The following is a 12,625-nucleotide window of genomic DNA, read 5'->3' on the forward strand; positions in this document are numbered from 1 at the left end:
AATCGTGTGTATATTGTTTGGCTTTTCCACGGTTTGTATATTTTCCGATTCTTTAATTGTATTCCGATACATCTCGTCTCGTCGAATCGCACTCGACGCGTGACGCCGACGATAACATATTCTGTATAAGAACTTTTCTTTTTGAAGGGCGAAGCAAACTTGTGGGATATTCGATTTGTTCGTCCTTTTGACGAGGTGTTGGATAACTGGATAAACAGTTCCATATTTTTAGTATAAATATATTTATAGCAGTAGACGATTGGCTACTTAAGGGACGAACGAACATATATATATATATGTCTTTGGCGCACATTTCGCCTCCCCTCTGTTATTCTTGCTAAACAGTTGTGAAATTGGAAAGGAAAGGAGAGAGAGAACGGAAAGTCGAAGGAAGCGAAGATCTAATGATCGAATTACCCGGTCTTCAAATGTAATGTTAGAAATATCTTCAGGAGGTCTGCACGAGGAGAGGTGATTGATGTTGACACAACGCATCTGCACTGACAGTTGAGTGGATTCACAGCGGGACAGAAGCAGCAGCAGTTTCTCCACTACTCACTCCTCCACCATCTCGTTGTCTTTTTATTTCCATCCATCCTCTTTTCATTTTTATTTCCATCCATCCGACATTTAAACAATTGGCCAATTTACGCGTATCCCGTCATTCCAAATGCATTCTAAATTTAAACTTTTTAACACCGTCAACCAGACGAGTAACAAGAGGTGCACGAGCAACAGCAGCAGCAGCGACAAGAATCATTTGCAGTGCGATCCATTTTTAGATTGATCGGCAAATATTTGGACGTTCGCCGCCTCCAAATTTATGGACTTCGCGCGTATTATTCTTGCGTCTTTACGATTTATTATTATTAATACGTCCCTGCCCAGTGATTTATCGTATTTAATCCAAGCAGTTAAGAAGCGCGAATTCCTCTTGATCCGTACATTTACACGTTACGGGGGGCTTCGAACCCGCCGGCGATGCACTTCGGACGGTCTTATCATTTTATTTGAAATATCTGAAACGAATAAAGAAGCAATGTTTGAATGTCCGACAATTAACTGGCGAACACCGGAATCCAACAATATTTAGATTAACATTTTTAAGTACTTCGAAAGTAAAATAAACCGCAGAACGCAAACGTTTCGTGCACTTTAATTCGTTTATTCAAAATACAAAGTATACATGGTTAGTTGTTTAATGATCATCAAGCGACAGAGTTCATTTACTTGCAAATTTCATTATCTGAACAATTAGTTTTAACAAACATAATTGCTAAACGTGATAATTTTATTTTATTCAAACTAAAATTTACTGTTTTAGCTTTAATTAAAAAAAAATCATTTGTTTTATTATGTTTGCTTGGATTGAGTTAAATTAGTCTCAATTGAAAGCAGTGTCTTTAAGGCATTAAGTGAGCAAGAATGTTTTTATTTGTGTTAGATATTATGTTTATTTGTCTAATGGGAGCAAAAAAAAAGAAAACACTTGAGCACTTAGACTAAATTAAACACTGCGTTAATGATTGAAACAATTTCACTTTTTCTAATTGATTAGGTTTATTTACTTAATTACATAACGCATGGTGGGCAATCGAATAACATAAATAATTGATCCGTCGCTGCGAAGAAGCGTCAATGTGAACAAAAAAAAAGTGATTGAGGTAAAGAGTGAGTGAGTAAGAGTATAGTTATAAATATGAAATGAATGAAGTGGGAAGGGGTTTTTTTATGTTTGCAGATAGACACAGACACGTTAAGAAGGGAAAGGACGTGTGTGGACAGCACAAAGGGGGATACAACATGGCGCCGCTCGGCCAATGGAAACGCGCCGTATGGACAATGACGAAGGGCAGAGCCTGCGGCCCCAATCGTCCACCACTTCACGCGACAGCCTGCATCAATATTATTCCAGGGCTCCCCTCGTCCATCCATTGTCCACTTCGCAACCCACCGCCGTCGTTGTAGCCGTGTCACGATCTCACTCCTATCCAAAGAAAAAACATATATAATAAAAACCCTCCTCGGTTAATTCACACGAAACTACTCTTCTCTCACCCTTTCGAGCACTATAAAATTCAAAATGAATCAACGCATCCTGTCGGTATCTTCCGCAAACTGTCCTCTATTCCTCGTCCTTCTCCTTAAGAACGGCGTACGGTAGTCCGAAAACCCATTCATCGTTCGGCCAAAACATCAATACAGTTTTACCATCAGGAAAGTCCTCCTTCATACGAAAGTAGGAGAAGAGCACGCATCCGAAGCAGCAGGTCACAGCCATGAACGCGTGCCACAGAGCGTGCAAATAAGGAAACCCAATCCTCCTCCAAACATCGCAAAACACCTTATCGTTGATCCAGCAAATCAGCGCCAAACTCCACACGACCCAAACAACCAATCCCAATCGCTTCACCCTAGGATTTCCGCTTGCCGCGATCTTCAAAGCCAACACTATAACCGATGGAATGCACAGGCTCATCAACGCAAACGCATTCCAAATCGGATTTACTATTGATAATCCCGTTCCGAAAACTGCGACCGCCAAACAGAAAAGTCCCAATCTCTTGCGGTTTCCTACAAGAATCTTTGGGAACATTTTCTTCGGATAAAATATCCAGAAGGCGGCGCAGTACAACCAGAGTATTCCTAGCTCATCCAAGAATTGTCCGAGTAAACTCAAAGTCGCGTGGAAATACGCTGAACTCAAGCCGATGAACATTATTGATATCCAAATACCGAAGAAACCCAACTTTTGTTTGTTTCCGCAACTCCGAAGCAATCTCATCTCCGTGGCCGGTATAGCCACGAAGAGGATGTTGCTGAAGGTGTTCACGAATTCGGCAATCATCGACGACACATTATAATTCTCCTCGCACCAATCTACAGGTGAACTTCCTCTTTCCAATAACTTCCACATTTTTATTTAACTTTCAGAATTTCATCTATTTAAAACATCCAACAACTGTGACATTTATAATAAACTACTTTAAAACATTTAATTTAAATATTTGAAGAAGTATCAATGTACATATACTCAAATAAATATATATTTTGTTATACATTTTCTCCAGTAAATATAAAGATATATTCCTTTCCGACTTATTGAACATTTAAAGCTAATGTTTCATGATTAAATTGAAGATGTAAAACTTAATACAGGCAACTTATTTAACAGGCTGTAATTTTCCAATTAGAATTTCTTGAAAATGTAAACTTACTCTAATTGATCTATATAATTATATATATGCATTGCTCCAAAATTTCAATAATATCTGAACAAATTAGATAAATTTTATAACTATCTATATTTAAATAGTTCTAAATATTATTGTTAATTACAAGAAACTCATTTATAAACTAAAACTATATTATATACATATATAATTTATATTATTTAAGGTACAATTTATTGAAATTTCAAATTTTACACTAATGGTTTGAATTTCATGTTATGAAACTCTTTATACACGTCTGCTTCTAAATCTACTATATACTTTTGATCTTGCTCTTGAGTATTGTGTGTGGTGTGCAAATTATGGTCGTGTATGGTAAAATTGAATTTTTACAGATCCAGCGAAGATCTTCTGGTGTTAATTAGAAAAAAGATGAAAGTTTTTGGAATAATTAACACGGTAATGGTAATAATTCTAACGCCATTAATCACTGATAATAGATAATAACCAAAGGCTTCAGTAATGGAATTGTAAGTGATTGCAGTTAACATTTACTAGTATTTTATCATTTGTGGAAATCTCTAGTGAGAGCCAAGCTGAGTCTGCAGATCAGCCTGATGCTGGAGCACCAGAAGGCAGAGATAAGATGGGCGATGATAATCCTCAACCACCAAGTCCAAATGCATTGAAAGTGGCAGCGACTGAGTGCTTGAACAGTTGGATTTCCTATTTACAGGTTAATATTATGATAAGAGTATATAGTGTAGATTATAAAGAGTTTGTTATAGATTCTGAATAGCTTGTGTTCTGCTGGGTTGAGGCTGTCTCAATCATTGAATAATTTATCGCAGGCCCAAAATATTCAACTGGCAAATCAGAATGTCATTGCTTGGGATGAGTTGACTAAATCCACTGTGGTTGCTAGTCACACTGTCAAGACCCATATAGCTGCAGCTATGCAGGATCTGTGCATCGGAGAGACATTCACTGATATTGATGCACAGAGGCAGCAGGAGCACAACCAGCAGATTATTACAGAAAACTTGCTGACATTTATTAATCTGCAGTATCAGTTTTCTATTGCAGGCTGTGAATGTCTTGGAGCTATGGCTATGTGTCCTTCTTGCCAGACAATGGCTGGAGGTTTGCATGACCCAGAGTGCAGCATGGCCAATTTGCAGCAGTGTTTTGCACGACTCTACACGCAAGACTCCCGATCGCAAATGTCCAGTCCTCATTTGTTGGATAGAGGATCCTTGGATAGTCCAAAGGGAAGTGAAGTGCGAGGCCCTTCGCCTTTCAACGAAGCTCGAGGGCCGAGTCCAATACATAACTTCCCGGGTTTCATTGAGACTATCCGTGGGCCTCTACCCAATCCTGGACAGTTGATGAGCATGAAGTCACCTTTTCCTGGACGAGGATCCAGATCTCCTCTGCACTTTCCGCTGTTTCCTCTGAGCGGTCAGAGAAGATGGTCGGAGGCTGCGGCCGGAGAAGCGGTATCTGGAGAAGGAGGTGACGGAGCTATGAGGAGGTGGTCCATGCCATGGGATTGCGGAAGGTACGAAACGCCTTGGCATCACCGATATTTACCTTCGAGACTGACTGTTCCGAGTGGAGTTCCACAGGAAAGAAGTCGGAGTACCACACCAGGTCTGTATCAATTCAATTTGATGATTCATATTCCTATTTTTGATGATTCATTGTAGAAAATATACCACAAGTTGGTACAATTACGAGCGGCGAAGGATTATCAGAAGCTATACAGCTTCTTTCATGCAGGCCCATGAAATGCGTTGCAATGCCTCAGAGTAGTGGTATTTCTTCATGGGGAGCTGAAGCCCACGACGAGAGGATTATGAAAAAATATCCAGGAGCATTGCAAAGGTAACTCGTACATTTAATGTGTCTTTAAAAAAATAAAATAAACTTTCAGAGGGTGCTGGCAATCCTTCGATGCACCTCAGAGCAGCGGTATGTCCGTAACAGAACATTACGACATCTTTCCTCCTGGCCTTCCACTCACTTCACGCAAAAGCAGTTCTTCCACTGATTCCTCATCTTGCCTATCAATACACAGCAGATCCACCACCGGATCATCGGAAAAAGAAGGTGGAGGGGTAGGATTCGTTAAGTATAAAATGTAAAAGAACATTGGTTCATAACCGTTTTGCAGGATGCTTTGAGACTGCATACCAATCTATACTCGATGTGGAGTGGCAACGAGCATCTACCTTTTATAAGACTGCCTGAATCGCAGGAGCCGCAGGACGACAGCGACACCGAAGACACCCCTACCGATGCTAAACTGTTTCCTAAACCAATTTGATTGGAACTCGTTGCCTGCTACCATATACTTAGCTTTAATAACGATAATCGGGTCCAAGCGATTTATTGGAATAGTTACAAACATTAGCAATATACGCAAACCAACTGCCAAAAAAAGAAAGAAGTAAAGAATAAACGGGACGAAAAGAAGAAGCACCGTCGAATTGTTTTACAATCATTTGTTGTTATTGTTGTTGTTGTAATTTTACCTACATAGTACGTATATATACAGGTTCAGTTAGGTACGAGAAAAACGTTACGGACGTACGAGTCTATCATACTTTTATATATTATACAAGAAATTATACAAAATACAATTAGTTATGTTTAAAATACATAAATATCGAACTCTTCGCTATATTATATGAAGATTTACTAAAACTTTTACGAATAAACTTTTTTTTTTCCTCGAGAATTCAATATTTGTTTGTTTGTGATTCACATCTACGCAGGATTTTGCATCATCGTAACAATATTTACATGGATTGAATATTGCAGAGATTCGTTTTGCGAAGAGTCAAAAAGAGATTCTTATCTCTTTTTATATAATTCAAATGGAAATGTATTAGTTTGCAACGCATCGTAGATAAGTTCATCGTGAATGAACTTTCCGAGCAGCTCTTAATTTGTATACGGTTAAATTAAACGTCGTCCTCTAAATCGTAGTCATCTTCCCCGTAATCCTTCTCGTTGTCACTCAAAGAATCCAGATCGTCGGAGTCGATTTCCTCTTTTCGAGAACACTGAATGCATCTGCAATAAATACACAATTAATATCACATTTCTCTACGTTTATTATTTATGTTATACGATTACCTGCTATCGTTAATTCCGTAATTGATGCAATACTCTCCGATGCACTCGCAGCATCCATCGTGAAACCATCTCATACTCGATGCTCCCATCGATTGGCAACTGGCTTTGCACTTTTCCCAGCTCATGCACTTGGCCATGTAAGCTACAGTGCAATTATGCGTTGTTATGTTAGGTTTAAGAGGCGCTACCTCTTGTTCCGCGCTCTCTGCAAAACATAAATTTTAATTACCAATTAAATCTTAATAATATTAATTAACTAATACATTTTTCGAGCTCAAATAGTACAGTTATGTTACAGTGTAATCTGAAAATATAGATGAAAAATCTATAAATAATCAAAGTTCGGAAACTCTCTAGGAAGTAAACAACGTTTCTGGGAATCAATACAATGCCTATAAATAATTCTAATATCAAAATGTTCGAAACGAATTGCTTGAATTAATGAGATAACTAATTAAATAGAGAATATTGAAATAACAACGAATATCTAAATATAAGCTTTGATACTTTTTTTGTTGTTGTCGAAATATTGAGAATGCAGTGCCGTTAGTTTTTCTCAAATTTGTCTGTGAATCGCAGGTGCAGAAAATAAAAACATTTTTTTAGATTTCTCAAATGTTAATAAGTTAATGAATATCAGAATATGAGTCAAGAATTAGAAATGAAGTACGTGTAGAATAACGCAAGGTTATTAGAGATTCATTGTGAATTGTTATTGATTAGCATTCGACAATTTCTCCGTATTTCTGAGATGAGATTATGCAAATCAAATCTACTTTCATAGCTAATGAAATAAAAATTTGTAAATATAAAATGTTACTAATTTCTTTATTTTTTATTGAATTTGCTAATTCATTTGATGTAATTAATACTAAGAATTGATATAGTTATAGTTTTATGTGTATGCATCAAATCCTTGAAAATATTTCAGTTGTTGAAGTATTTTTGGAATATGTATACGCAATTGAGAAGAGAGATAGAAATGTATCATAGCTATTAGTGTTTTCGCAAAGTGCAGTTAATTACATTTCGCACTTGCATTTGCATGTTTTTCTTGAATTCGGTTCAATCGTTGGAACGTATGCACGGTGCAGTTTGTGTATTTTCAATTAGCAGAATGCTTGTTTACGTTTGCGCTTCGCTCGGTATTTGCATTGATGCATGCAGTAAAGGAAGTAAGGATGTTTAATATTTGTTATGGTACTTACGCAGTTGATATTTGATGTCATTTTTAGGTGGATGAAGGATGTTGACGTCCACCGGGTAGACGAAGCGGGTCCAGCGTTTCTGGATGTCGTCGGTTTCGGTGAGGGCGCGGAAGAGATCGAGCACCTCGACCTGGAAGTCCTCTATCTGGGATTGCTTGTTGAGCGGGCTTTGCGTGTCGTTCGGTTTGGGACACATGCCTGAGTGCATTTAAATTATATTACATAAAGGATGGATGATGATGATGATGGGGACTCAATTGGTTGAAACCTACCTACACACGAGCAGCACTCATTGTACAAATAACTGAGGCAGTAGGAGCACTCCTGACAGCAGCTGCATCCATTGGCAAAATCGCACTTGCAGGATTCAGTCAGAAGGCATTTGGTCACTATGGACCCGCACACGGCCTCATTGCAGGCCTGCACCTGCAGACCGGCAAGGACACCCAGCAGGACAAGAAGAAGCAGCGGAGACTGCATCTCCGTCTACAATTGTGGTGCGGCGAGTTGTTTTCTCTCGGTTTTAGCCTGCGGGCGAATTCGAAATGTCCCTGAGCCGACGACGACGCACTCTCGAACTCCTCTCAAAAAAAAAGGGGGTATTTTTTTTTGTATTTGTTTGCTTGATATTCCTTCTTGCTGTGCGGAGGGAAACACTCACGGTATGGTAGACGGACGACGCGCCCGATCCTTGCAGAAGCGGAGCACCGATAGCACTCTTTTCCAGTTTCAGACCAAAATGCTGTATTAGTTTTTGGATGGAACTTCGCAGCTCCAAGCGAACATCGTGTGCGCGCCTTCTTCGCCTCTAGAAACTTGTTTTGCTACTGATTGCGTTTCCCCACTTCGCAGCCGTTGCTTCTACAAAACTCACTCAGCAGCAGCGGCAAGTTTGAAGCATACAAATAAAGGAATGTCGCCGCAGAGAAAGAGCGACTAATAACTCGGCTCGACTCGAACGGTCATCATTAGGGTGGATCTTTTTATCTTTCGATAGGATTTTCATTACCGATCCTCCCTTTTCCATTTGATCTTTCCTCTATCATTCTTCAAGAACAGACGTCATTGTTAGCGACGTCGGTGGCGGCGATGCAAGGTGCATTTTGCAATTATTCGGCTACGTGTCCGGCATAAAGTGCATTTATGTAGAAGCGAAATTCTCAGGTAGAGAGGATTGAGGTTGTCAGAGAGAAAGAGAGCGAGGCGCCCCTATTCTAATTGAACAATAATGCTGTTGATATTTCTACCTGTTCTCGTGTTTGAAATGTCTGGAATGCGGCCACCTACGTCGACTTGAGTAGCCATACTTAACATATAAATCAATGAAACCAAACTAAAATCATTTTCATACCAAGTACATTAACATTCCACAAAGATATATATTTCATAACAATATTGAGTTAATTTATAAATTTGTTATTAAAATAAAATACATATTTTTAAATGCTATTATTGAAAATACGTCAATTACTGTTAAATGATTTACAATCAATTTTTTCATATGTAAATTTAACAAAATTTTATAAGCTTATTTGAATAAAATGTAAAGCAACAATAATTAATCATTAAATGATGAACAGCGCCACCACATAAATGTGGAATGCGCCCCAACTACAGTAGCCCAAATCTAGGCAAATTCAATTAGTTACCTATTTATTGTTTCATCATTAATAGATTGATCAATTCATTTAAAAAATAATTTGACAAAACAGAGATTTTTTTTTAGTAGAATCTTGGGTCTAAAGTCAGTAAATAAATACCATAATTATTCCTCGCTCTCGCTGAATACTAATTTCGAATGACTCGAAAACAAAAAAAAACCAATAAAAAGTGATATTACAATACGTGCAAAGTGCACTCAAATAAATTTGCATTTCCGCGCTATGTAATTGCATGCAATTACAATAAGAGAAAATAAATTGTTGTTTTACTAGAAATTCGGTTGTAGGAAATCATAGAAAGTAAGACTTTTATTTTCTTTTGTATATTAGTTATTTGTTTTTTTTTTTAATGAGGAAACATAATACACGTAGAATTTATAAACAACATAATATATTTATACTATAATACACGTCGAGGGGATGAGACGAGTTTCGATTTCTTAGACGGCTGCTTTCGATGACGCAGCGTTCTCGGTTTTCGGTGAATCACCCGCATCCTTTCCGACAGTCTCTTCGAATTCCGCAGGCTCGATGAGTCTCTTCCTCCCGTGCGGAGGTGGACCAATTAATCGCTCCACATCGTCATAATTCAACGTTTCCTTCTTCAGCAATTCCTCTGCCAACTACATACAGATAAACATTACATTTTTTTTTTATAAATTAAATTATTCTGAAGCAATTATTATATATTGTAATCTTACCAGTTCCAGCTTATCTTTGTGTTCGGTTAAAACCTGCTCCGTTTTCTTGTAAGCATTTGTGATGAGTTTTCTGGCTTCCTCGTCGATCATCGTGGACAAGCGTTTACTGTAGGGTCTCCTACCCATCTCCTTGGTTTCCTCTTCGGGAAACGAAATCAACCCTACCCTACTGTTCATACCGTACTCTTTCACCTGAGCGTACGCGCTCTTCGTTACTTTATCCAAATCGTTTTGGGCTCCAGTTGTGATTCTGTTGAACGTCAAAGATTCCGCGACTCTTCCACCCAAAGCCATGCACATCCTCTCGAACAGTTCTTCTTTCGTGTGCAGTTTCTGGTCCCTGGGGATGTACTGAGCGAAACCTAAAGCCAAATTAGTTCGAGGCACTATTGTTACTTTCAACAGAGCGTCCGTATGTTCCAGCATCCATCCGACCAAGGCATGGCCGGATTCGTGGTAGGCTACTACACGTTTGTCCAATGGAGACAAGGCGTGATTCCTTTTTTCGGTACCACCTATATAACCAGAAATAAAATATAATTCGTTACAAATCATTTCGTTTTTTAATTCGTGATTTTAAACTTAAATGCATATGCAAAGTAAAACAGGATTTGAAAAGTGCAATGTCGTGCAGTTTATGGTCTGTTAATTGCATTAATACTACTTTCGTGCTTTTAATTATTGAATATGAATAAGCCACGAGTGTGTATTTTAAATGAGTACTTTCTTATTGTAAGACAATACGAAAACAGGTAAAAATTCAAGAAATTCAATCTGCAACCCATCAAAGGATGAAGGAAGTAAAGTTTTAATTACCGACTAATCTTTCCACAGCGTAATCCAAGTTGCTCTTATTGACTTGAGTCTGCTTAAACCTGGCTGCATGCAAGGCCGACTCGTTGCAGACATTAGCAATATCCGCACCACTGAATCCGGGCGTCAGATAGGCTAAATTATGCGAATAATGGCTAGGTCCGTACTCCAGTGCAATACCCTTAAGATGCTGCTCAAAGATCTGCTTGCGTTCAATCAGATTGGGCAGATCAATCAATATATGCCTATCGAATCTGCCCGGTCTCAGCAAAGCCCTATCCAAGATATCCGCCCGATTAGTCGAGGCTAACATTATGATGTTCTCCTTGGAAGCCATGCCGTCCATTTCTACCAACAACTGATTCAGGGTTTGCTCACTTTCGCCGCTGGCTCCGGTCGGACCTCCCGATTCACCGCTCCTTTTTCTACCCACGGCATCGATCTCATCGATGTAGATGATGCAAGGTGCACGTTTTCTAGCTTCTTTAAACAGATCTCTCACTCTCGCAGCACCCAATCCACCGATCATCTCGATGAATTCGGATCCTGCCATAGAGAGGAAAGGCACGTTGGCTTCAGTAGCAATAGCTTTGGCGAGCAAGGTTTTTCCGCAACCTGGAGGACCTAGTAGCAAAGCACCTTTCGGAACTTTCGCACCTAAAGCTTTGTAGTGTTCTGGTCTCTTGAGGTAATCTACGAATTCCATTACTTCTTGTTTGGCCTCGCTAAGTCCAGCGACGTCCGAAAACTTGACTCCTTTTCCAGGACCGGTCAGAGGATCAACCAATGTGAACTTGGCTCTACCCATTTGCGTCTATGATAAACATTTTATAATCATAGATTGTATAATAAAACAAAACATGGTAACTTACAAAGCTGTCCATGCTCAAAGGCGGTCTTATACTCCGACTCCTAGCCAAAATCGAAGCTAGCAATCCGACTATGATCAATGATATTAATAGTTTCCCCGCCGTATCACCTCCTCTTTCGTAAACCACCGGCACTCCATCTCTTATACCTAATCTCCTTTCAGCCTCGCGTAATTTATCCTCGAACTTGTGTATATCGCCTACATTCATGTGGAAAGTTTTGTGCTCAATCTAAAGCAAATGCAATGTTATTCATATAATACATCATTTGATCAAGACAGCATACCTTTTTTCCTTTAATTATTGCTCCATCATATAAGATAATTGTCACGACTTCCACATCAGGTCTTACAATAATCTCTTCAACTTCACCTTTTGCTAGCATTTGATACAAGAATTCATTCCAAGAAACATACCTAACAACCTAAATATACAAAATTCAAATATATGCACTCTATTAAATCTATAGACTAATATACTGACTTCAGGTTGATTGCTGCTGGGAAATATGAGTGAAAGAGTGACAATAACCATATAAGCAGACAGAAACCAAAGGAAAGCCTTAGCAGCCAAAGAGAACAAGTTATTTTCATCATCATCATTCTTATTTTTCTTAGGATCCTTTTCTGGTCCTTGCGAAGGACTCTGATTACATCTGGCACTAGTGTGAAAACCCCTAGCAGCTGCTAAATGATTTACCAAACAATTGACATCCTTCAACCCAGATCTCCTCAATAAAGAGAAGACTGCTTTGTACTCATTATTGATAGCAGTTATCACCTACAATATAACAATTAGGTTAATTTAAAATTGAATCTCCCCCAATATTTACCTTTCTGTTAAAGTTAATTTGATGTGATCTGCAGTGCTGCTGATGCAATCCTTGCTGATTTCTGTATGAGACATTCTGCAAAGTTCTGGCATTATTCAGGATGTACTTTACCGGCCATCGTATGCTTTTCAACAATCGAAACATCGTATGCCTTTAGAATAATAATAAAAGTGTTATATATTTTTAAACATAGTTTGGATTTATAGGTTATCAAATTTGACGTT

The 12,625-nt window shown here is 38.6% G+C and overlaps 4 protein-coding genes across 6 annotated transcripts; 1 reads left to right on the top strand and 3 right to left on the bottom strand.

The window, feature by feature from the left end:
• Positions 1-2,103: 2,103 nt before the first annotated feature.
• On the bottom strand, positions 2,104-2,964 carry LOC108560023 (alkaline ceramidase-like). The gene has a single exon (XM_017917442.1). It carries the CDS (start codon positions 2,915-2,917, stop codon positions 2,126-2,128), a length of 792 nt encoding a protein of 263 aa, XP_017772931.1. The 5' UTR covers positions 2,918-2,964; the 3' UTR covers positions 2,104-2,125.
• Positions 2,965-3,532: 568 nt separating this feature from the next.
• LOC108560020 lies at positions 3,533-5,679 on the top strand. Its single transcript, XM_017917437.1, has 6 exons — positions 3,533-3,703; positions 3,759-3,909; positions 3,962-4,826; positions 4,883-5,060; positions 5,110-5,293; positions 5,350-5,679. The coding sequence occupies exons 1-6, from the start codon at positions 3,696-3,698 to the stop codon at positions 5,500-5,502; spliced, it is 1,539 nt and encodes a 512-aa protein (XP_017772926.1). The 5' UTR covers positions 3,533-3,695; the 3' UTR covers positions 5,503-5,679.
• A 95-nt stretch (positions 5,680-5,774) lies between these two features.
• On the bottom strand, positions 5,775-8,365 carry LOC108560021 (twisted gastrulation protein homolog 1-A). Of its 3 annotated transcripts, none has more exons than XM_017917440.1 (5): positions 8,187-8,365; positions 7,798-8,103; positions 7,526-7,723; positions 6,318-6,522; positions 5,775-6,254 (listed from the first exon to the last, which is right to left on the bottom strand). In XM_017917440.1, the coding sequence occupies exons 2-5, from the start codon at positions 8,003-8,005 to the stop codon at positions 6,143-6,145; spliced, it is 723 nt and encodes a 240-aa protein (XP_017772929.1). In that variant the 5' UTR covers positions 8,006-8,103; positions 8,187-8,365; the 3' UTR covers positions 5,775-6,142. The 3 variants fall into 3 exon arrangements, with proteins under 3 accessions (XP_017772929.1, XP_017772928.1, XP_017772927.1); XM_017917439.1 differs by having other exon boundaries at positions 7,798-8,108; XM_017917438.1 differs by having other exon boundaries at positions 7,798-8,365.
• Positions 8,366-9,524: 1,159 nt separating this feature from the next.
• On the bottom strand, positions 9,525-12,620 carry LOC108560022 (paraplegin). Its single transcript, XM_017917441.1, has 7 exons — positions 12,402-12,620; positions 12,053-12,349; positions 11,856-11,993; positions 11,573-11,800; positions 10,704-11,514; positions 9,888-10,402; positions 9,525-9,809 (listed from the first exon to the last, which is right to left on the bottom strand). The coding sequence occupies exons 1-7, from the start codon at positions 12,543-12,545 to the stop codon at positions 9,627-9,629; spliced, it is 2,316 nt and encodes a 771-aa protein (XP_017772930.1). The 5' UTR covers positions 12,546-12,620; the 3' UTR covers positions 9,525-9,626.
• Positions 12,621-12,625: the final 5 nt, after the last annotated feature.

The sequence above is a fragment of the Nicrophorus vespilloides genome, unplaced genomic scaffold, assembly GCF_001412225.1.
Source record: "Nicrophorus vespilloides isolate i.1.1-1 unplaced genomic scaffold, Nicve_v1.0, whole genome shotgun sequence".
NCBI lineage: Eukaryota > Metazoa > Arthropoda > Insecta > Coleoptera > Silphidae > Nicrophorus > Nicrophorus vespilloides.

Coding starts and splice junctions, on each gene's coding strand:
- LOC108560021 (XM_017917440.1), bottom strand. CDS start 8,005: ATGCAGTCTCCGCTGCTTCTTCTTGTCCTGCTGGGTGTCCTTGCCGGT. Junction 7,724..7,797: donor TGAGTGCTGCTCGTGTGTAG/GTAGGTTTCAAC, acceptor AAATGCACTCAG/GCATGTGTCCCAAACCGAAC. Junction 6,255..6,317: donor TACGGAATTAACGATAGCAG/GTAATCGTATAA, acceptor TATTTATTGCAG/ATGCATTCAGTGTTCTCGAA.
- LOC108560023 (XM_017917442.1), bottom strand. CDS start 2,917: ATGTGGAAGTTATTGGAAAGAGGAAGTTCACCTGTAGATTGGTGCGAG.
- LOC108560020 (XM_017917437.1), top strand. Junction 3,910..3,961: donor GTTGGATTTCCTATTTACAG/GTTAATATTATG, acceptor AGTTTGTTATAG/ATTCTGAATAGCTTGTGTTC. Junction 5,294..5,349: donor CGGAAAAAGAAGGTGGAGGG/GTAGGATTCGTT, acceptor ACCGTTTTGCAG/GATGCTTTGAGACTGCATAC.
- LOC108560022 (XM_017917441.1), bottom strand. CDS start 12,545: ATGTTTCGATTGTTGAAAAGCATACGATGGCCGGTAAAGTACATCCTG. Junction 12,350..12,401: donor AAATTAACTTTAACAGAAAG/GTAAATATTGGG, acceptor GTTATATTGTAG/GTGATAACTGCTATCAATAA. Junction 10,403..10,703: donor CGCTGTGGAAAGATTAGTCG/GTAATTAAAACT, acceptor CTGGTTATATAG/GTGGTACCGAAAAAAGGAAT.